At 35.2% G+C, this 25,524-nt stretch overlaps 1 protein-coding gene across 3 annotated transcripts in view; it reads left to right on the plus strand.

Annotated features, from left to right (window-relative positions):
• Nucleotides 1-25,524, plus strand: part of FER (FER tyrosine kinase) — a 413,835-nt gene that overhangs the window by 155,244 nt on the left and 233,067 nt on the right. For all 3 annotated transcript variants that reach the window (XM_077757162.1, XM_077757161.1, XM_077757163.1), the window contains one exon: nt 22,768-22,860. In XM_077757162.1, the coding sequence (XP_077613288.1) occupies nt 22,768-22,860 (93 nt within the window). The remainder of the gene's footprint in view (nt 1-22,767; nt 22,861-25,524) is intronic.

The raw sequence follows: 25,524 nt of genomic DNA on the forward strand, positions 1-25,524 counted from the left end.
TCACCTGTTTAACCCATCCCGCCAACCACCTCCCGTACGCCAACCACCTCCCGTACACCAACCCTGTTTTTCTCTGTATTTGAGAGTCTCTAATGGCTTGCCTTCTTCCCTGTTTTTATCTTATATATTAAGGGCCATTATTTATTTTTTATTGTTAGTTGTTTAGGCTAGCTGATGATTACTTTACAAAATAAATATCTGCTTGTTTCTTTGTCAGTTATGTATCAGTTTCCTAACAAATTACCCGCCACAGACTTGGTGGCTTAAAAAACGACATAAATTTATTTTCTCACAGTTCTGGAGGCCAGAAGTCCAAAATCCGGGTGTCTGTAGAATTGTTTTCTTCTGGAGACTGAGTGGGAATGATTCCATGCCTCCTCCTAGCTTCTCATGGCAACTGGTGATCTTGGGTGGTGCTGTAAAGACAAATCACTTCAGTCTCTGTCTCTTTCTTCACATTGCCTTTTCTTCTGTGTTTTTTACTCTTCCAAGTCTACTTATAAGGACCTTTGTCACTGGATTTAGAACCTACCTGGGTAATCCTAGATTATCTCATTCTGAGATTAATTTAATTATATCTGCAAAATCACTTTTTCCAAGTAAGGTCAAATTCACATGTCTTTTGAGGAGCCACAACCAATCTATTACAGTTTTTGTGTGTCTTCTCTTTGATTATCAAGAAAGTTTTTAGGAGTTAATGCTTTGATTATGGTTGAGACCTTTAATTTTGAGAGAAGCTAGTTCGTTTCGCCTTTCATTCAAGTATTTTTTGAGTACCTGCTCTGAGAGTCCCAGAAATATTACATAAATTTGCCCAAGGTCATGTGGTCAAGCACCTGAAATTTAAATTCAGCTTTGATACCATATTTTTGCTCTTAATCACTATGCTATTTCCCTTCCAGTAATTGTTTTTGCCAGCCCTTCACCTCGTATTTCTCAAGAATTCTTTCCCAAATACCTCAAGAAGAAATGTGGCTTAAATTTTGGTCAGGACATGTATGCTTTGCTACAAAGGTTCACTAAATGGGGGACTTTCTGGGCTCAAAGTATAGATGGAAACACTTGCTTCTGGTCCTGGTTTTGATTCTAACCCAGAGTTGGATCACAAAAATCTCAAAGCTTCTGGTAAAATAGGATTATTTTTATAGCATCTTCCAGTTCTGAAATGTTATGACTGTTTTTTAAAACGGATTTTCTTTAACCTTGCAAAATTTCTCTAATTTTGGAGGTAGCATGTCTTTGTATATTATAATACATACTTCTATGAAATGGAACTCTTTTTGTATTTTGATTATGGTGGCAGCAGTAGCATATTTAGAGAGGATTTATTAGTTATAGGTGCCAGGAGCTTTGTTAAATCCTCTCCATGCCATATTAAATTCTGATAGCTCACTTATTAGGAAGAACTATTACTATTCCTAGTAGGCAGTACTATTATTATTCCCAGTTTATAGAGAAGGATATTGGTATATAGAGAACCTGGCAAGCTGTCCAAAGTCATATAGATCAGAAGTGGTAGGACTAGGATTTGAACCCTTACAGTCTGACCCCAGAATCTGTCCTCTTATCGATTACTTATATAGCCTCTGTTGTATGGTTCCTATAATTTCAGTGATGTAATATAACAAAGGTTGGAAACTATCACCCATGGGCCAAATCTGGCCAACTGTCTATATTTCTGTGGCCTACAAGCTAAGAGTTGTTTTTACATTTTAAGTAAATTGAAAAAAAAAAAAGCAAAAGGACAATATTTTGTGACATACAAAATTTAAGTGCAATTGAGATTTCAACATCTATGAATAAAAGTTTATTGGAACATAACCATGTTCACTTGTTGATGTAATGTCTATGGCTGCTTTCATGCTGAAATGCTGTGTGGGCAGAGTTGACTAGTGGTAACAGAGACCATATGGCCTAGAGAGTTCCCATCTAGCTCTTTACAGAAAAAAAAAATGCTAAGCAGCATAATATTGCTGGTTATTTATTTGTTGTTTTTATCTTTGTGTTGTTCTTATAAAAAAGGCATTAAGGAGAACTTTTTAGGTAACGTGCTATCATTTCTAAAAGGCATGTTTTAAATAAAGTTTTAGATTATTTTATATTTCTTTGTGTGGCTATATATTGGAGGTATAATTGACATGTAACATTACATAAATTTCTTTTAATACTGCATGACAAAATAAACATTTTTCAGTAACTCAAGGAATAGTAAAAAATTTAGGAAATTTTATCATTGAGGATTGTGTATGAAAAATGCATGTGTAGGCATATTACCAGTAGTTTATTTTTAAATTTTCATAGACTTTTATATTAACTTCATAATGCAGTATCCAAAAGTATATTAAATATTGTCTGTTTGAGGTAATCTCTCTCTGTAGTACAATATCCCCTTGTTTCTTTTGATGACTCATATTTAGTGATTCATATTTGAGATTCACATTTGTCATTGATGAACTTAGTTTATCCTTATTATGAAGAAAGTGAAACTGTTAAATCTCAAGTGAAAAAGTTATCATTATTTAGTAAATATAATAACAGGGCTTAAATTAATAATCCAGTTGGCTAATCGCAAGTACCATTCCACACAGATTTCTCATTAAATCTGCCTCAGATATCTTTTTAAGAACACCACATGTTGTGTGTCTGCTGAAATTATGTTCTTATATTAATCTACCAAGTGATTCTAATAAACTGGGACATGCCTGTTGAGGGCATAATTAAGTATGAAATTGTAATAGATCTCATGCAGACTAGCCAGATGAGTTTAATCTATGTAGTTGTATGTTTGTTTTCTGTCCTGGTTTATGTTAAGTATTGTTTATATAAAAACAAAACTGGTTAAGAACACAGTTTCTTTACTCTCTTAGGCATTCTGATTAGGAATCACCATTTCATAATATCCAATGAATTGAAGTCCAGACGATTAGCATTATATCTGCATGGCTTCTATTTTGCTTCATTTCTTCATATCTTTTAACATGAAATTTAAAACAATGAATTCTTGTTAACTTTTTTTTACCTAATATTACCCAAATAACATTGCTTTCTGTTAAGGTTAATGGAATATAAGGATAAGCTGTAGAATCAGAGTTATTTGCAGCTGATTTGAATGGGGTTCCTCAAAATTAAAGATTTATTTAAACTTACTTTTTCAAGAGTCTTTACCAGTCTGATGATTCACTATGCTTGAGTACTTTGCTGGTTGAATTGCTTTGCTAAGAATTCATTGGCTGATACAGTTTTCATTATACTTTTAACTTGTTCACTCTTGTGTAAAGGTTTTAAAATAATGGGAAATATTTATAATATGCCAGTCAGCTTTTTAATTTATGTGTCTTTATTTAAGAAAAAAGTTTTCCAGTATTATGGTGTTCTGTGATTCAAATAAAAGAACTTCTGAAGAATAATTTTTACAAGTAAACATAAGTAAATGATAACACAAATATCGGTGTTCATTAAACTGTAAAGAGCCAGTTAAAATACTTTGAGATTATTTCTTTATGTAATAGCTCTGGAACTTTCTATCTCAACAGCAGACATTTAGAAAATTTTATTTCATTGGAAGATTTTAAAGATAACCTTTCATGTTACTTTTGCAAAACAATCATTATAACCTATTTTTATAATAACACAGTTATTAGTTTTTATCAGTTCATTAAGATATGATAATATACTAGTTTTAATGGATGCCAGATATGGAATGATTTTAAGTCAGAGAAGGGGATATGAATTTTCTTGTAAGGAAAAAAAAATGTATGGCTTTTCTTACGTCAGTGAAGGAACTTAGATATATTGAATTTTGTATTAGGAATTTAGACAAGCTTAGAGGAAGAAAGTTAAAATAGCTCTTTGAGTTCAAACTTCTCATCCAAAGAGAGATGGAAAATTAAAGATGACCAGGGAAAAGAACTTAAAAGAGTTATGGTTAACTAAAGGTAGGTTTAATGTAGATTCAGTACTTGATTATCTACTTTCTAAGTATTTTTATGGAATCATATCTCCTTGTCACGTAACTGAGTATCATGGTGCTAAATGGAGATTATCATGTGAGATTCAATAGAAATACATCAGTGAACTTGACAATATCTGTAGGCTTGTGGACTACCTTTAAATGCTTGTAGAGTCCATTACCCATGCCTCTATCTTGCTTTGACCACTTATTAACTGTGCTTCAGTGTCCTCATCTATATGAAAGAGAAAATAGTAGTACCTACTTCATATATTGTTGTGAGTGTAACATGAGTTAATATATGTCAAGATCTTTTAAAGTTTGTCACGTAGTATTAGCTTTGATTATTTTCATCTTCATCATCACCTTCATCATTGTTTTTTCCATTTGAGATTCATTATTCTTTGTCTAATAAATATATTTAAGATTTGTCTTGTTTATAATTCCTGTTTCAGACTCTGAATTACTAAAAATTATATATATAATAATTTAAGTTAGTTATACTGACTTAGTTTGAACTCAATATAATTATATATATATGATAATCCAACATTTATCCTTTCCTATATGAACTATATCAGCAAATAATTATTACTGTTAAATCAGATGATAGATGAGGGAAAGCATCTTTTGATAGAAATATTCCAACTAATAAATGGAAGTGATAGAATTTGAAGGAAAACCACCATTTTATAATTTACAGTGAATTAGTGGATACAGACATTGAACATCAGTAGCTGCAGATACCACAAAAAGAGAGATATGCAGACATTTTTAATTTCCTGATACATGCCACCATGATTTTACTAAAGGTACTGAATATGAGTCTGACCTAGCCTCTGATCCCAGATGCTAGTTTGTAGAAAAGAGGACAGCAGACATGATGGACTGTCCTATGGTACAAAATTATCAAAATCCAGGCTGTGGCAAACTATGTCAAGTGGCTGATTTTTTAAACAGCTAAATTTTAAGGAAAATATAGGGCTAGAGAGGGAAATTATAATTAAAAAGTGCTTAAAGATACATTAAATAAAAATTTTTGAAATGATCAAAACTAAACTACAGTGTGTAGGGATATACACTAGAGACTAAAATAAGACTAAAAATAATACATATCGTAAGGGATTACTATAGAGATATGATAATAGTTTCTTTGGAGGGAGGGACATAGATGATTGAGATTAGAACTAGTTGCATGGAGGCCTTCTGCAGTATTTGGCAAAGTTCTATACCTGAGGCTTGTTGGTAATTACAGAGTATTTACCTTAAGCTGCATATTTTTTTGTTTGGTTTTCTATAACTGTTTTTATAGTAAAAACGGCTAAGATAATTTAAATATGCTAATTGGACTATTTGGTAATGGTTCTCTATCCACCAAATCTAACTCATGGAGTATGTTTGATTTGGGAAATTGATTCATTAATTCATGTTTATTATTCATGTGTATGTGTGTGTTGTATGTTTGTGCACAGTGAATGTATGTGTGTGTTTGTATACTACATGACAGGCACTGTTCTGGCTATCTACTGCTGTGTAACAATCACTGTATAACTTAAAGACTTAAAATAATAATCATCATTTAATTTCCTTATTAATTTCCATTTGGGAAGAGTTCCATGCAGGAGACTTATCGCACCTCCATGTGTTGTCAGCTGGAACAGCTGGACTAGAGGCCTTAGGATCTACCTCCAGTATGGTTCACTCATGTGATGGCAGTTTGGGCACTGGTGGCTAGGAGCCCATCTCCTTGGGGTCATCTGTCTGTGGATTGCCTGAGCTTTCTTATAGCTAGGGCGGCTGGGCCTAAGATTGTGTCCCAAGAGAACCAAGAGTAAGCTGTTTTTATGACCTAGCTTTGGAAGTCATATAATGTCACTTCTACCGCAGTCACATGTCTGCCCAAATTCAAGTGTAGGGAACACAGACCCCATTTCTCAATGGAAGGAGTGTCAAACAAAGTTTTTATTGCAAGAACATGTGTGATGGGGATATTGTTGTGGCCACTTGGAAACTGCAGTATGCCATCCACACTGTCTTAGCTTTGTGTACAAAGCTAAATGAGATGAAGGCCTAGTCCCGAAGGAGTTCACAGTTTAGTGAAAGACAAGTTAAGAGGTAATTTTAACAAGAGTTTGATGAGTTTTATAAGAGTAAATGCTGGGTGCTATCAGAGTACATAAGGGTGCCCTAGATTTGGGGTGCCTGATCTCAGGGTGGAATTTTCGATGTCTCTTTTGGGTTTTAAAGGTCGGTAAGAGATGTCCAACTCCCCCTTCTCCACCAAGAAAAAGGTGGAATGATGTTTTAGGAAAAGTAAGAAGCATTATGTATTGCTCAGGGAAGTGAAAAAACTGTGCATCCTATATCGTCAGTATTTATATATGACTAGATTATAAGCCTGGAAGGTGGAATGTTGAGAGAGGGGATTGAATTAAGTATGTAAGGTCTGTATTGTGGAAAAACCTTTGTGTGCCAATTGGGACTTTATGGTGAACTTAATGGGAGAGCCATTGAAAAATGTTAAGCTGGGACACCTGGGTGGCTCAGTCGGTTAGGCGTCTGACTTTGGCTCAGGTCATGATCTCACAGTCTGTGGGTTCGAGCCCCGCGTTGGGCTCTGTGCTGACAGCCAGCTCAGAGCCTGGAGCCTGCTTCAGATTCTGTGTCCCACTCTCTCTCTGACCCTCCCCTGCTCACGCTGTCTCTGTCTCTCAAAAATAAATAACAACATAAAAAAAAAATTTTTAAAGATGTTAAGCTACAGAATAAAAGGATCTTGTTGACATTTTTTACAAAGAGCACTATGGGGCTGTATAGGGGACAGTGGCAAATGTCAGTCCAGGAGGATTGCTGATGCCTGAGCTAGTCATGCCAGAGAGTACCAAAAGGAGCGGACTGGCTTTAGAGGTACTTTACAGGTACAAATCTTTGGTGACTGATTGGATGTGGATATGAGGGAGAAGATATATAAAAGCTGACCTCCAAATCTCCAAATTGGGAATTTTGTATTTGTTGGTGTTGCTCCTAAAAGATAAAGGTCACAGGAATAGAAGTAGACTAGATGTGTGGAAGGATGGTGAGTCCTAGTTCGAGATCTGGCCTTGAGATACAGCTTTTGGGAATGATCAGCAAGTAGGTGTTAATTGAAGTGATGGAGATAAACATGTTCACTTAGGGAGGGAGAAGAAAGGAGGGTCAAGGATAGGAGTGTTGAGTCATCAGTCTTTAAGAGGCAAGCAGTGAGAGAGGATGTTGTAAAAGAGAATGCAGTAGAGCAGCTGGATAGATAGGAGGAAAACCAAGAGACAGTGATGTCCCTGAAGCCTAGGGAAAGAGGGAAGGAATCAACAGGAACATGTGTAGAAAAGTCAAAGTGCCTCAAAGGTTTAGTGATGTTGAGGTCATATGGGGGTGGCAGGCTGAGCCAGTGAGATGATCAGTGTTATTGAGTGGATAACAAGGAATAAGCCAAGATGCATATAGTTTTTCCTTTTCCCTAGTAGCACTTTCAGGTAGGTAAGTTTTGGAGGAAAGGGAAAGTTAGGATAATGATCTATGTGCAGAGAGAGTTAAATAATATTTTCAGTTTAGTTGGAATTTTTAAAAATAGTACTGGAAGCAAAGAACCAGCAGAGAATAGGGGGAGCCTTCAGGCCAGAGAGGACACCCTGGTTGGCCTGTGTCCTGTGGACAGCAGGGAAAAGAGCAGAGTGAGTCAGAGAGCATTGTCTGGAGACTGGAGACCCTTCACCGAGCAGGAAGGAAGAGTTACATTTGTCAGGAGGAGGATGGGGAAAAGCAGAAAGTTCAAGGAATTCCCACCTCATCATTTCTGTTTTTCTGGGAGGCCAAAGGTAGTGGTGGAACCAGTGCTTAGAAAAAGATGAAGTTTTGGGGAGAAATTGTTGGTAATGAGAAAAGTTCACAGGAATATGGAGTAAAAGATTGTGTTTGCCTTAATAACTTTTCAGTCTCTAGAGAGTTTATCCTGACTATCCTTCATGCAGGAGATTATTTGAATTGCTGAATTATTTCAATTGTAGAACTCTGTGTGGAAAATAAAGTAGGGTGACCACTATATAATTAAAGAAAATAATTTAGTTGGACCACTATACCAGTGTTGAGAATGATCATTGGAGGGGTTGTTGGCCTTTCAGCCATTGACATATTATGCCCTAATTGTGTGCTGTTGTTATATAATTTTCCTCAATTAACTTAATCTGCTTTATTTTATCAGATGAAGCAGAAAGGCAGTAGGTTAGGGCGCTTCTTATAATGCCTTTATATTGCCTCTGGTGTATGTTTGTTTTTGTTTTGTTTCTTAATGAGAAGGAAATTCCAGATTCCTTTATTAAACTTAATATCTTTTGTGAGATATCTTTGTTATTTGTTCAGGATTATTGTTTAATTAAGATCCATCCTTTATTGTTCCTCTTGGTATTATTTCAAATGAAATTTTGTGTATCTGTCAATTATATAGATATTATACTAGAGTTTGAGTAGTGCTAGTAAAAGATGAGGGTTTTACTTGGAATAAACTGTAGATACGCGAAGGTATTCTGATTAGAAATAATACACATAATACAAATATAATGTAATTGTGTAATTTCAATGACTGAGACTATGGCTAAGGAAATCAATACTTTTTCCTTAAATTTCCTTAATTTTACTGAGAATTAGAGAAGGTAATGCCTGTCTTCTCCCAGCATCACATCAGTTACAGATAAAGTTCTTTCCATTCTTTTCATTTGAAATGCTAATTGTGAATTTATCAGGGATTAAGGAAGTTTAAAATACTCTCTAAGAAGTGATTTTTGACTGCTGAAAAGCACTGGTTGATTATGGCTAAATGGTATTGTGGGGCTTTGGAAGAATTTTTCCACTGCCTAACGCCAGGAAAGCATGTCTTAGAATCAAATGCCCTCCACCTATAGACTATTATTCCAATTCTCATGGATGTGTAAGAAAATAAAATAAATAAATAAAAATCTGCTGAGCTTGCTGTGGGCTTTCGGGCATAGCAGCTAGTGTTAAATAGGCCTAGACTGGCTCTGAACAGCTTTCTCTTTTTCTTGCCCATCCTAGAAATTGTGAATTCATCTGATTACGACAAGACGTGACTAATATTTGTAGCAGCTTTTCTCCTCCTTTACAGGAAAGTTTCTTCTCCCTAACCTTTTCTGGATTTCAGATAAAAGACATTGCAGCTGCTCATAATGTGGGAAATTAATGCTTGGCAAGGAGAGAATATTTACAGTTTATCTTGAAATAGGACAGCTTGGGGCGCCTGGGTGGCTTAGTCGGTTAAGCGTCTGACTTTCGCTTAGGTCATGATCTCGTGGTTCGTGGGTTCGAGTCCCGTGTCGGGCTCTGCGCTGACTGCCAGCTCAGAGCCTGGAGCCTGTTTCAGTCTGTGACTCCCTCTCTCTCTGACCCTCCCCTGCTCACTCTATCTCTCTCTCTCCTAGAAATAAATAAAAACATTAAAAAAATTAAAAAAAAAAGAAATAGGACAGCTAGCCTGACAAAGGACTGAAGATAGTGAAAAATAATTATGGTTCCTTTAAAAGTTATACTCTATAAGATATGTAGGTCATGTGAACATAGGGAAATTTAGTTAAGACATGCATAAGAATATATACTCCCTTTGGCCATTCTTTTAATAAAATAGAGTGTCTCCATATTCAGCGCTGCCACTTTTAATTCAACAAATCATTTTTTTACTCTAATTACATCTTGAGTCAGAAAATATATAATCAGTGCCAGAAAGAATGGTGTGGGGTTGAACTCTCAACAGGAATAAAAATTTAAGCACCATTCATAACTTTTAAGGTACTGTATTAGAATCTTCACAAGGTTTTGCTTTAAATGAGTTAGCCACAGGAAACCTTTCTAGAGAGGCCTTATTTGGGGATTTAGTCAATCCTGAAGTCAGAGCTATATAGATCCTTTGCCTCAAGCTGATGGGTAAAAATGAGATTTATTATTTTTTTTCTATGAGTATTTCAAATGGTTATAGATTGCAATATTCTTTTCTGTAAGGATAGAGATGGCCATAATTTTAGTTATAAAATCACTGGGGAACTTAGTAGGAGCAAAGAGATTTAGTGAATGTTCAAATTCTCAGTATTTAAACTTTTTCTTCAATGTAATGATTCTACTTAATAAAAAATACCATTTTAAATATTAATGTCCATTTTTGTACCTTTAATAATTTTGTGAAACCTTTGATATGGTTATGTGGTGAGTACCCATTTTTAACTTTCACATGAAAAATTGTGGTTTGGATGAAGACACTTAGTCAAAGCTTCTCTTGACTTCAAGTATGATATTTGGAGTTATGCTTGACTACTCTAGGTCAGTAGGTTAGTATGCTCTTCATTTTTGTTAATTCTACACTGCTTATTGCACATTGATTAAATAGTTAACGAGCTTCTGAAAATAACCAGTATACCCAGTGGTTGCTTTACTAGCTTAAGCAGATTAGAGCCTATTATATAAGGAATAGAGACATGGTACTGAGATTTCTAGCATAGATTTCTAGCATATTGATAAAAAGTTAACACTGGAGGTAGTATTCAACTTTAATTGGCAAATTATGATTAAATAATTCATTTTTATTTCTGGATATATATTATGCCATTCCTGAACCTGGTTTTAATAAGTTAAATGTTCTCTGTGCCAAAATTTTGAGCTATTAATGAACATAATTAGCTAGTTTCTAAATCAAAATCATTGAAAGAATCAATCTTTTTGAAAAATGTTAAAGGGAAAAATACTTCAACTCCTAAGATAGTCTTCTGTTGTTTTTGAAGGTTTCCCAAAATTCAAACAAATATAACTGAAGATTTCTTAAAATGAGTATGAGTTAGAATGTTATGTCTAATTGGAATGTCTGGTTAATTTCAGTCTGTGAGTTTTGTTTTTCTTTTAAGAGGCCTTTGAGGTTCTTTAGCAAAAAAGAGTAGTTCAAATAAACCTACTCATTTTTTTATTAAATGATGTCTGATAGCTACTGTCTTGCTTAAATATCATTGATATGTAACATTTATATAATGTTTAGGTAATTTGAATAAAAAAGTGATAAGGCCCTCAGACCTTTTGGAGTTTATATTGTGAGTGTGAGTTTGGGCTTCCAGATCCTGGCTTGTATAAGAGAATGATTAATACCATTCTTTGAAATGAGAGACTCCCAAAAGAGCACAGTTTGGAAGTTTGGAAGTTTTGAGTTCACTATGAAATATGTTGACTTTTTATGTCTTTGCAATAACCAAGTAAAGAAGTCACATGGATGCTTTGAGATATATGTATGTATATATGTATACAGATCTGTATATCTGTATATCTGTGTGTGTGTGTGTGTATGTATATATATATATATATATACCATTGAGCTATAAACGTATATCTATATCTATGTATCTATATCTATCTATCTATCTATACCTGTATAGATATCTCTATATAGATATACCTATATATCTATCTGTCTATACCTATAGATAGATAGATAGATACGTTTGTAGTTTCATTTGGAGATTTAAATTCTGCGTGGTTTGGCTTAGGTGGTAATTGAAGTTGGGACATGTAAAATGTTACCTAGGGAGAAAGTATAGAGTGAGGAGAGAGGAGACCTGAGACCAGTGGATCTTAAAAGCACATGACCATGTTATGCCTGTAGGGGGAGAGTAGGTCAGGGCAATAAATGTTTCATGTAAGACTATGTGGTCAAAAGAGGAGACTTTTCCTGTGAGGTCAAGTACAATAGTAAGAAATGTCTCTTGTTAGTTTAGTAAAATGAAGTTTGTTGGTTTCTTAAAAGCATGTGCTATGCTGAGTGATGAGATGAATGCCAAATGGGAGCAGATTAAAGAATGAGTGGGAGGAGAGAAAAATGAAAACAGGAAGCATAGATAACTCTTTTAAGAATTTTGTTTATGGAGAATAAGCAGTAGCTGGAGGAAGGTGTATGGTGAAGGGAGTGGTTCATCCCTTCTTCTCTTCATTCTTCCCTCCCTACCCTGCTTGATCCTTCTCCCTTACTACTTCTCCTTTTTTTCCCCTGTAACAATTTAAACATGTATAAAAGCTGATGGAATAGGAAAAAACAAGTTTTCAGAGAGAGAGAGAGAAAGAGAGATCTTTTAGGTTCTTGTAAGGTTTAATGTTCTTGGGAGAGAAGGAGGGGATGAGGTACAAAGTATTAGTAGAGTAGTCAGCCACAAATGAGAGACAGCTCCATATTTCCAATGAGAAAACAGATTAGAAGGGAAGAAAAGTATAGATTTGTAGGTCTGAAAAGGCAAGTTGAAGGAGTTTCTGGCTTGTAGTTTCTTTCTAAAGAAGCTGGAGGAGATAGAATGGGGCAGTTTTAGGCACAAGAAGAATGGGAAAGACTTGAAATGGTTGACAATAACAATGGGAGAGTAAGAAATGAGTCAGTCAGAGAAATGTAGAGGTACTGTCAGATATTTGGGGTCCATTTGAAAGTAATAATCATGTTCTTCTCTCCAGCTATGATGCATTTCTTGAGTGCATGCTCAGAGAGAGCAGATAGTTGGATATATCCAGCCATACAGGATTGGGGTTTGCTACATGGATGCAACTAAGAGAATAGCAAAAGATTTAGAATATGGGCAAGAGCATCACTGAAATTATATATTATGGCGTCTCAGTTAGATAGAGAAGAGAAGAAGAGAGAAAGTGATTGATTGAGAGAACAAGAAGACTCAAAGCTTTAGGGTCCAGTGAGGTTGAAAAATGGTTATAGTGGTACTGGTTGAAAGCAAACTAATGGGATAAGAGATTGTAGCCAGAAAGAGAGGCACTTTAATTAGTTAATTTGGGGCTGTTACATGTGATGATAATATCCAAGAAGAAGCCATGAATGATGTAAAGTAGAAGAAAATGTTTCCCCTTTTAACCCCACAAAATGAAAGCTTTGTGACATTTCTTGAAGTGAATTTCACAGAGTAATATTTCCTTTCCAAAAAGTGGACATATACTATTGTGTTATTAAGGCTCTGAGACATACTGCATTTAAGAAACCTATTTAAATTTGATTAATAGAGCAATTCTAAAATTTATGGGACTACTGAACCTTTTGTGGTATAACATCTGTTAATCATCAAAACAGGGGCTTTTCCAAACATGTTGAGCAATTATTTTGAATTTCATGTGCTGAAACTGTTGAATTAATAGGAATAAGTGAAGGTAATTTTCACAACATAATACGACATAACACAATAAGTATTTTTTTACAAATAATTTTTATAATCATGTTAGTATATTTCAATCTCAGAAAATTTGTTTTCCTACTAAAAGTAAATACATGTCCAAAACATAAAAAGGTAAGTTAGTGTATTAGTTTGTTAGTGACAGTTGTGACAATTTTGATTGCTTATTGGAAATCTTCAATTACTAGTCGATAGTCTAGGAAACTCTGCTGTAGTAGTTCCGTGTAACAGTCAACCGAGGCAGCATAGTTAAATAAAGCACAGAAGAGAGTTTATGTACTCATGTACCTGGGTATATCCAGAGATTCCAACCATGTCACCAAGAATTTGTCTGTCATCATGTCTCAGCTGCACCCTGTGCTGTGCTGACCTCATTCTCGGGCAGTCATTTCCAGCAGTTCTGTAGGGTGGCTGTAGGGTGGCAGCTTCTCTCACAGGGCTGAGGGTGAGACAAATGCCTGGAACCTAATGGACATCTTCCTAACACAGATCTCCTGGCTGGATTGTATTTGCTGATAACAGATACACAATTTTATAAGCACCCCATCCCTGTCTTTAACATTAATTATGTTCTCTCTCTCTCTCTTTTTTTTTTAATTAAAACTTAGGATTTTCCTTTAGGTCCCACAGTTTCCAATTCTAATAATAAAATCTTGACTGAGGCCTTAAAACTAACCATTCCTAGTTACTAGTTCCAGTAATGAAAGGCGCTCTGAACTGATAGCAGAATTACGGATGCATGTGCACTATGAGAATACAAAAAAGTGAAACCATTCAGGGAACTTTTTAGATGAAGTTGGAAACTTAAAACATAGTTCATACAAAGCTGAACTATATATATTACACTTTATACTATCCCTCTAAGGTCCTCTGCTCCAAATACAAAACCAGCCTAACTCATCTTCCCCATTCCCCAAAAGCAATCAGCAAAAGGAAACCAACCAAACCAAAATAATGTGAATGAATACTTTTTTAGATGACTGGAGTTTAAGCTTTTAAATGATCTGAGGAGTATAGGTTGAAATTCTGAAGGCCTTTTGTGGGAATTGACTGCCTTTGAAAATGGTAGTCAGTCTGTGACTTTTGATAAATTAATGGCCTTTTTCTTTGTCATACTGAAGATCCTTGACTTGTGTCTTTGTACATTTTCTTGGTTTGTGAATAAAGCTGATAAAAAGATGACTGATAGATTACTTGTCTTATAAAATGCATATGAATTTCTGTATCCAGTTTGGATAGAAAAGTCACAGGAGACCATATGTAAGGGCTGTAAGTTATCTTCTTTGATACATACAGTAGTGGGTATGAAGCAAAGAGAACTCGCTACCATACCCCCACTACTCCCCTAAAGAAACTGCAAAGCTTGGAGAAATAGTCTATGAAGCTGGTGGATTGACTTTGAAGCTTAATCAGGATACTGGAATCTTGCCAGGGCTCAGATTCCATTCCTAGCTGAAGGGAAATTCCTGATATAGCTCTCAGAATGTTTGAAGCTGGTGGTGAACTGATTCAAACTAAATCTGCGGCAAAGGCCAGACCCAGCTTATTACCTACAGCTTCAGCCTAGTAGCCTGACAGAAAAGGGAGTATGTGCCCCTCTTTCTTGAGGTAAATATTATTGGATTCACATTCTGCTGTTCTTTTATACAAACCATTCAGCACAGAATCAAAAATAATGTAACACTGAGAGGAGAAATAGAAATAAGAAATGTAAATCACAGCTAAGAAAATAAACAGATGCAGGTGGCCTAGTTATTGGAATTATCAATGTCTTTAGTATAGCTATTATAAAAATGCTAAGGGATCTAGTAGAAAAGATGGGCAACATGTGTGAAGGGTGGGATATCAAAGCAGGGTTGTGGATGCTATAAAAATGGAAATTCTGGAAATGAAAAATATTAGAACTAAGGAATTAATTAAATGGAATCATTAGTAGATGATCTTTCATCAGATAGAAAGTATCCAAACTAAAAGAAAAGGGTAAAGAAATACAGAGTATTTGAGATCATGAGGTGGTATGTGAACAACATACATGTAATTCGAATCTAAGGAGAGGAGAGTGAGATAGGAGTAAAAAACATATCTGTAGAGACATTGGTCAAGTGTTTTCTAATACTTTTGACCCACACTCCATGAAATTTAACAGATTCTGAGCAGAATAATTAAAATAAAATTACATTTAATTATATCCTTGTGTATTATAAAAGCAGCCATGGAAACATACTTATTATGTAAAGGGGAATAATGACATGAATTATAGCTGATTTCACACAGAAGCACTAAAGACCACAAGACAAAATGCTGAAGGAGAAAAAAAAAAGTCCATCTACTTTGAATTCTATATCCAGTTAAAAAAAAAAAGTCCTTTAAAAATGAAGACAAGAGTACTTCTCACCCACTAGGATAGAGGATAGCTATAATCAGAAAAACAGAAAGAAACGAGTTTCGACAAAGATGTGCAGAAATTGGAGTCCTCATACATTCATTGCTCGTGGGAATGTAAAATGGTTCAGCTACTGTGGAAAATAGCTGGGCTGTTCCTCAAAAAGCTAAACACAGAATTACCATATAACCCAGCAATTCCACTCCTACATATAACCCCGAAAGAGGGGAAAACAGGTACTGGAGTACATGTGGGTGTGTGGTTGCGGCAGTACCATTCACAGCAGCCAAAAGATGTTCTTGTCAGTGTTAGGAAAACTAAAATAATAATGGCTAATGTTAATAAGTATACGTTATGGGGAGGGGAAAGAGGCAGAGAAAAGAAGGGAAAATGGGAGGCCGAGGCAGAAGAGAGAGGCAAGGTAAGGAAGCTGCTGTGGGAAACACATGAGTAGCTTATGCAGGAAATGGCAAAGGGATTATTCTCACCTGATCAAAATAAGTTGTTAAGTAGAGTGGTGAGCTCGGGAGTTTGTGCGAATGTGGCTGGAGTTGGCAAAGTGCCTCGATTTATAGATATAGCGACCTCTAATGAAATAGTACTTTTGCTCTCATTTTAATGCATTCTTTGTCTTATTCATTTAAGCAAAGAAGATACATGTCTTGCCTTATTATGTCCCTTACTAGTTTTAAAGGCAGAATCTCAGTTAAGAGGAGTCTTGAGAATTTAAATCAGAATAGTATGATTTTTTTTAAAGTTCATTTTTTTGGATGTTTTTATTTATTTATGAGAGAAAGAGAGACAGCGTGAGCAGGGGAGGGTCAGAGAGAGAGGAAGACACAGAATATGAAACAAGCTCCAGGCTCTGAGCTAGCTGTCAGCACAGAACCCGGCATGGGGCTCGAACCCACAAACTGTGAGATCATGACCTGAGCCGAAGTCGGATGCTTAACCGACTGAGCCACCGAGGCGCCCCCAGAATAGTATGATTTTTTAAAACCCTCTGAAATGCACAGTTGTTTATTGAACAGAGCCTATTTGCACCTAAATTGTAGAGTCAGTGAGGTTCTCAGAAGGAAACTAGTTGGTGTGCATTTTGCACTATTAGATAATTTTTGGAGAGTATCTATAGCCATTTTGCTTATCCATTTGAGAAAAGCACCACGGAACATGGATTATACTTAGGCATTACATAGATAAGGAGCTGAGCATAGCCTCTTGCTTGGGTCTTGTTTTTTAGAAACATCATCTTAGTTAAGAGATACAGTCAAGAAAGCAAGAAGAACAATATGACATTTTACAACCTGAGTTTCAGGGAACTGTGTTCTATTATACTGTAAATTTTCTTAGCAATAGTATTTTAAGACAAAATCTTAATAATCATTCAGATGTTCGTTTTGCACATTTGGTTTCCAATTTCATTATTTCAGAATATGAAAATGCTTGACTTAGCAAGCAGTCTGTCTTTCTTTTAATAAATATTCTTAATATGCAAGCATCAAAGAAAAACAGCATGACAAACTAGGTTACGAGGCAGTGAGTACTTCTAAATGATTTGTCTTCAGTCAGACCCCAACTGCTAAAACAAATCATTTGTGAACTGTTTCAGTACTTAAATTCTATATCCTGGTGGGAATAAAAACTTTGTATTCCTCCTTCTTCCCAGCAAATCAGCACCTGTAAAAGACTAAGTTATTTGTTTATTTATAAATGTGTTCCTTTTTATGAAGGACATATTGATATTTGCAGTACTTCATTTACATTATGGAATCATTTATCAACACATTAGAAGTATTTTTCAGGGCACAGTCTTCTCTGAGGTCATAATTTCCCTGTAGTTATTTCTCACAAAATCCCTCCAAATTTCATGGCTCATTTGCATAAGTAGTCTCAAAGATATTTGGCACTCAGCCTGGAGCTTAGCATGAATATTGTTATCTTTTTCTTGATCCTTATTGCCTCCTGATTTGAATATGTATCTGACTGTTCCTATAGGGCCAAATAATTACTTTCATTGTTCCTTCTAAGAATGTTATTAGATTGGCATTATTTACAGAAGTCTGTGAGAAATAATATTTGGTTATTGCTTTAATAACTTATTAGCATAAAAAATGTCCCAGTGGCATGTTTCATGTTTGCCTTCCCATTGGAGGTCAAGTTTAAGGACACCTCACGGAAAATGTGACTTCACGCCCTCAGAGAAGTAATTCTGGTGACCAGCCTGATACATGGAACTCTTCTGGGGGAATTTTGCCAAAGATTGATGCAATGCAGATGAGTAGGGTGTTGGACAATGTTCCCAGAAATTCTGAAATGCAGATTTTATGTAGTCTAATGTACTGTGTACTGATATAGAAACTGAAAGCCAAGGTAGTGAAGTAATTTGCCCACATTCATACTCTATCTAGCCTCCTGACATCAAGAACCTTATTCTTTCTATCTTAGTGCCTCCTTTAGGAGCCTTTCTCTGAGAACTGTTACCTGCTTTTTGGTTAAAGTCATTAATTTGTAACTTACTATGCCACGTAGATAGTTGTCATTTGGAAGAGCTGCTGATTTTTGTCAGTTACTCCAATCAGCAAAGTCTTGATTTTTGCCTTTTCTGTCTTGTCTTTGCTTCAGTGTGCAGAAGATGGAGGTAACTTGAGAGCCTGCTTTTTATTGCAGCTTGGTAGTTTTAGTGAAGAATAATTTCAAAACCTGATAGGTATACCTGAACTATAAGTAGTTTAGGTATTGTTTTTAGAGCTCTTTTTTAAAATAGATACTAGGAAAACTTTTAATAATTATGAAATACTTTCATATATATAAAGAGTAAAGGAGACAGAAATTATGACACTTCCGTTAATTTTAATATAATGAAAATGAAAAACTATTCTTGAATGAGAGGTGAAACTGATACTGCATCTAGAACTTTTCTTTCAAGATAGGTTTACAGCTACACTTAAGACATTTTTCTGGGCATCTTATCAGAATATTATTTCATGATATCGCCCCTCGCATTCCCTTTTCACTGAACCCACAACTCCCTCCACTATGGGAGGTTGTCCTATTGCCAGAGCTAATAATGCCTGTGTTTTTTATCTGGAGAAAGTTCTTTACTTTGTCATTACCTGAGGTAGGTAAAAGGGGTGCATTATTGCCAGCCCTAGCAGGCCTACAGGTAGTATTAGTACTGTATCCATGGTAATTGAAAGGAAGATTTTCAGTTTTAATTTCTGAAAGTAGCCATGTAATTCACTGATACAAAAATCAACTGTCAGTGAATTCAGCACAGTTTGATGTATTATGTGACCATATTTAAAGTTTATATATAATGCTAGGTAGACCAGCTTTAGTGAGTTTCATGTTTTATTTGTGGAAATTTGGACAATAGTGAGCTGACATTGGTTAAAGTTTTGTATAAACTTTATTTGTATTTATTTTTTCCTGTATGAAAACGTAAGGTCTACTCATTGTGATAATACATTTTTTAGATCAATCTATTTAAAGAGTACCTTTATTTTTTTTTAAGTTTATTTATTTTGAGAGAGCAGGGAAGAGGCAGAGAGAGGGGAAGAGAGAGAGGATCCTAAGCAGACTCTGCACTGTCAATGCAGAGCCTGATGTGGGGCTCAAACTCATGAACTGTGTGATCATGACCTGAACCGAAACCAAGAGTCGGATGCTCAGACGACTGAGCCACCCAGGCACCCTTAAAGAGTATCTTTAAATAAAAGGATATCTATATATGTTTACTAATTGTATCTCTTTGAACTTAATACAAATACACTTAATACAAAAGAAGCAGGTTTTGAAGTGTTCTTTACCCTACACCTGGACCTACCCATTAGACTTACCTGGTGTTGATTTCTTAAGTGTATGATTTCTTATTTGATATTAACACATGGTTTTGAGGGAAAGGGTTATCTTTCCTGTCATAAAGTTTGACACCCAAGATGTAGTTTGAGAAGAATTATTGTTGTGGTTTCTGTGCATATTATTAAATCATATATAAATAAAATGCTATCTAATAGATATTATTATTGCTGGAGCTCCAGCAGGTCCAGGGGTCATGAAGGATGCACGGTGTCAGCGAGAGAGGGATGGGAGAGCCACAAGAATCTTTCTGATCACCAGCCAGGCATCTCCGCACTGAGACTCAACTTTATTTTATGATTGAGTGTTTCGGGGATGGCACAGAAGTGGCATTCTGATGATAGATTTTTTGGTCAGTAAAAATTCCCTAGAACATCGATCTGCATAACTTTATTATTATGATTTAGATAAGGGGACTCATGCTCATCATATGAGGAAGAAAGGTATCTTTAGCATTCAAATATAAACAGGATAATGTTTTTAGCATAGTACAGGCAAAAGTTAGTTCTTTGTGAGCAGGGGTCAATAGCCTGTTTATTGCTTAATGGGAAGTATTAAGAAAAACAGGTTTTTCAGGAAACACAATGTTTGCTCCCATAACCACAAAAGAAGAAGTTCCTACAGTAAGTTCCTTCACAAGGTGCAATCAGCACATCAAGGCCAGAATAAGTCACTCCTGATAAATCAACAAGGTGCCTTGGGGGTTGGTGCTCAAGCAGTAACAGTTGAGTGGGGGTGGGTATCAATCATTATTTGACGGCAAGAGCCTTGCAAACTTGCCTTAACCTCACAAGGAGTTTTCTCAACTAGTGAGTTCAGAATGGCTCCCAACATATTATTTTCGAATTTTCCACTTTTCTGCATAACTGCTTTTCAGTTCTTAGAGTACTTAACAGTACTTTTATGTTGGCACCATACTCACTCTAGTATTTGAAGAGCATTAACTCAAAAGAGAAGCCTAAATATGCAGTAGAGGTGCTTCCTGTTCTCTTGTGAAGCTTTCATTGCCAAACGGGCCATTAGCACCCTCATTTCATCTCCCTGTCAGTAATAGCAGCAGGATCAACAGAAGTGTCACTGTTCCTGCTGACATCACTGTCACCTCCACAACCACTCTCAGTCAGGGGGAGAAATTCCCCAATGGAAGAAATGGGGAAATTGGTCTGGGGAGTAGAAAACTGTGGCCACTAGAGTACTTTTCAGTATGTGTGCTATATATAATTATATTACTATATAAAAACACATTATACTATATATTATACTATAAATACTCTACGTATAAATGTGTATAAACATATTACATACTATGAGTATACTATATATAAACCTATTGCTGGATCATGCATGTGTTACCATTATAATATATTTTATAATATAGTATACAACTGCTCTGTATGCCTTACTTCCCCTTTTTCTCTTTACCATATTCTGGCTACACCTATTATCAGGTTTTACCTTCCCAAACTCTTTTTATTTTTTGAAAGACTTCTCAAGCACCAGAAATAGATTTTTAAATTTGAAGATGGACATGCATTAAAGAAAGGTCACTATACTTTTTCAGTATTTCCAGGCTGTCCTTTCAGAGATTCTTGTGACTCAGATACAGTGACTTTTACTAGAGAGTAAAGTGAAGCTACAAGCTAAGATTATATCTGTAGAATGTATGCTCACATTCCTAAGGTGATGACCATCTGTAGTACAGTAAAGATTTATTTTGTAAAGTAAATTTTATTAAATATGTACATTTTTTCCTTAAAATTTTTTTTAATGTTTATTTATTATTGAGACAGAGAGAAACAGAGCATGAGTGGGGGAGAGGCAGAGAGAGAGGGAGACACAGAATCCGAAGCAGGCTCCAGGCTCTGAGCTGTCAGAACAGAGCCCGACGCGGGGCTCGAACCCACGAACCGTGAGATCATGACCTGAGCCAAAGTCGGATGCTTAACCGACTGAACCACCCAGGTGCCCCAAAATATGTACATGCTTTTAACATGTTAATTTTTAATCAAGTGCAGTAACTTGTAAGTATGCTCTGAGGAAGTTTTGTATTAATGTTTTCATTTTAGGGATGACCAAAATGAAGTATAGATAGTGCTTCACATGGAATATAAGCACATTAGTAAAGTAAGTGATGATGATGAAAAAGAAGTTGAGATCTTTTGTTCTGTTATGTTATTGTAAGATTTTTTAAATGATTAATATGATATATTTATAAAATGATAAAAATATTAGTACTGCAACTATTAGAATGAAAAGTAAATAAAGTGGGAGACAGAAGTTGAGTTTCAAAAACTATAGTGTTTATCAGAGAGCATATGGCTACAAATGCCTGCATTTACTACAGGGAGGCATACCCAGCGTGTTAGAGACAAAGGAAGCAGAAGATGTTATTTATGGCTTGCTTTAGTTATTTTCTAGGGATAGGGAAAACTGAGCATCATGACTGACAGAAGATATGGAAATACAGCATGTGACAATAGGGTCTCAAGTTCTTTTGCCAGCTGCCGATTAACAGTTGAAATGTACTCATTATTGGAAAGGTGGCCACTTTCCATTACAAGCCCTCACACATGCTTCCTTATTACCTTCTGGTTTTCATTATTGTTCTTTTTCTGTTTTTCTACTCTCTTACCCAACTCTTCACTTGCCTTTGTTAAGTGGATCTAAAGATATGAAAATTTCAGGAAAAATTTCCTTCAATTGTGGTGCATGATACTCGGAAATATGCATCCTAAAGCTAGTAGCAGTCTAGATTGACTTCCCTTAGTGGAGTTCTACCATTACCCCCTTCCTGTTTCACTTTTTTGTCGCCATCCTCCTCCAGTGTTGGGGTCATCATCAATATCATGATCATGATCATTGAATCTTTGTGAAATTTCCTAGCCACTTAGACAACACTGGATTTCACTGTTTAAAACAATGTGTTCAATATACTTCTCTTCCTCTTTTTCCCCTATTATTTTCTTTTTTGAAAATCCCTTACAACTACAATGCTATCTGAAATCTGTGTTAGACTGGTTCCTTTTAGCTTGTGTCTTTTTTTTTCCCTCCTGGATTTTAATACTTGGTTTCCCATTAATTTTCTTTGCATTTCTTATTTTCTCTCCTCTTATGAATTTTTATTTCTTTCTTATTTTCCCCAAATCAAGACATTTATTGAAGGACCACAAAGGTAAAAAACTATAGAGTTAAATGCATTTGTTTATTTGTCATCTTAAATATCAGGAAGGTTATGTTTAGTTGGAAGATGTGGTAAGCTGTAGATAAATACCTTAATACCCAGCACAACTGTGTGTAAACTAGTCTACTATTGCTGAAGTCTTCTTTCTTAATCTCTCCAGGAAAGAAAAGAGAGGCTATCCAAGTTTGAATCTATTCGTCATTCAATTGCTGGAATAATTAGGTCTCCAAAATCTGCACTGGGCTCTTCAACAGTAAGTAGGATGAACTCTGTGTGGTAATAAAAATAGTCATTGTCTAGTTTCTTTCTTTTCTTTTTGTTTTTCTTCTTTAGCTTCTTTCTGATAAACAGTGAGTATCGTATGTAAATTTGTCCTTACAAATAGAAAACCAAGTACATTGTATAGTTTTTTGTATGCATAGAATCTGTTCATATATGTATACAGTAAAATTACATGTAACACTGATTTGGGGGAAAGAAATAAACTTCCTATACTACAGATCAGTAATTCTAGGAAACATTTTATGTGTTTTGAGGCTTTATTAGAAGGAGAGCACAGAAAATTTCTTTTCCAGTGAAACATATTTTTATAATAGGAATTATTATATATGTATTTTTAAATATATCAGTTTAGATGCATGTTCATATTTTTTAGAACATTTTAATTATTCAAGTCTGTTTGAAATTTTAGTTTGGCATAACACTGTGCTGCATAGAATACTATAAATTTCTAGTTAACAGCAGCCATAGGAAAGCAAGATGAAAGATATTCTTTTTCCACTTACATAGCAAAATTTTAAAGTATGTTTCTTCATTATCTTTCAAGCTAAAATTATCAAACTTTTTTTTCCTAGCCATTCCTCATTCACAATAGAGCTTTAAGATGATGGTCTTATTGAATAATGGTCAAAATAACAATATTCATTACACATTAATTATATGCTTTCCCTTCCATCTTTTCTAGTTTCTACATAATATTTTAATATTATTTCTTATTTTTTAAAGGTTTAGCTGTTTAAAATAATGTGACCTAGTCTTATTTAGAAAAACACAGTATTTCTTAACTATAGATTAGTTAATTGCTATAATTCCTTTTGAATTTGTAACACATGTTCCCATGTTTATTCCACTCAAGCAACATTCTTTTTATACATAATCGAGGCAAAGCATCAGGTATTTTAATTAACAAGAAAGAGAATTATATTTTTATATAAAAGAGGTTTTCTACTTCAGTGTTAGCCTTCAATGCCCCTGTCATATTTGATATCTAAAAGTGTTCTATGGCAAAGAGGGAGGGGCTGTGAACTCATCAGACCCTCTCCTGTGGCATTAATAGCAAATGAAAATGAAAATAATTATAGGCAAAAACTGCATGATAGAGGAAGCCTCTTTTAAGACCCATATATCCTACTCTTGTTTTCCGAAGTTAATGATTTACAACTTCATAGATAAATAGTAGTTCATAGGACTTAATTTAGTAGGATTTGACATTCAAAATAAAGTATAGGAGACTTGATTATGAATCTGTGGCAAATTCTAGAGACTATGAGGATAGATAGGTTTTGATGACTTACTGGAAGAAAAGAGTTCTTGAAAATAAATATTTAAAACATTTTTAAAAAAGAAAAAAATAGTTCTTAAAAGGAAATGTTCAAATCCGTTCTTCAGAAAAAGAAAGGAAAAAAAATCAGTTCTTAAACGGAAACATTCAAATACCTCACTTGCACTTCATAAAATTATTTAACATGAAAATAGGTCAATGAAACACATGACCTAGTTGTCATTGACTCACTTTTGTTTCACTTAGGTCAGTGGTCTTTTGGCCAGCAACTAGTAGCAGTTTATGGGTGAGCTAATTTGTAAAAGGTGTTCCCCTTAACCAGTTTTCCTTTAGTAAACTATTTTAAATACTTGAGAACAAAAGAGAAAAAACTCAGAGTTTATCTTCAGCATTATTCTTAAGTGTAAAGTTAGGAGCATGGAATTTAGAGCTTCAAATTTTAGCTAGTGACAGGAAAATAAGAATTCTATGAGAGAGACATGGGCAAATACTCCTCATGTTTGTTCTTTTGTTTCCTTCACGACTTGGGATGCCCAGGGAGACAGCTGTCTAGGAGCGCAGCAGTGGCTTCTGAGGCTTCATGTTACAGAAGCTCATCGCTATGAAAACTTCAGCTTTTGGCTCCAGCCAGAGCCCGTTTTGATAAATCAGGGTCGATTAGAGGGTGAGAGGATTTTTTTCTTTTATGTATGGAAAGACATGCTCATTTACATACAGAAACAGAAGTAATCCAGTTAGCTCAGTATGATGAAGTTACACAGGGTTGGTTATCCTAAAATTATGTGCAGACATAATATGCACAGTCTTAATGAATTAATGGTACAGATCATAACTTTTTAATCGTTGAAGGTGTTTACATGTTATTTTCTCCATTTAAGAATGGTCTTTACTCTATTCTTAAGTGAACATACCAAATTGGCAGTGACAGACATGGGTAAAAGTTTGGTGTTAACAGACTGCTGTTAAGTAAAATTGAAGGGCCTTTCCCACAAAGCATGTACCCCATTCAAATATACATTGTGATCTATTTTTCATAAGTCATCAACATCCTCAAAGCTATGAAATGCCCATTTCTTCTAAGAAAATATTCCTTCTGTAACTGAGAATTCTAGAGAATGTTCACTTCTTCAGGGGTCCATCTTCATGCTGAAGGCGATCCATTACTTTTATCAGTTAAGTGCCCTTTGATATTTCCTGATTTATTTAGAAATCTCATGAACCAAAAAGATTGAGGCAGTCTGCCATTTATGTTATCCTTCACTAGGAATAAATGTATACAGCCTTTTCTCTAAAATGTTAGTTTTCTTAACATTTGAGAAGGGTTTTTTCCCTAAAATAAACAAGTAATTGAGATCT

The sequence above is a fragment of the Crocuta crocuta genome, unplaced genomic scaffold (assembly GCF_008692635.1).
Source record: "Crocuta crocuta isolate KB4526 unplaced genomic scaffold, BGI_CrCroc_1.0 scaffold131, whole genome shotgun sequence".
Taxonomy (NCBI): Eukaryota; Metazoa; Chordata; class Mammalia; order Carnivora; family Hyaenidae; genus Crocuta; species Crocuta crocuta.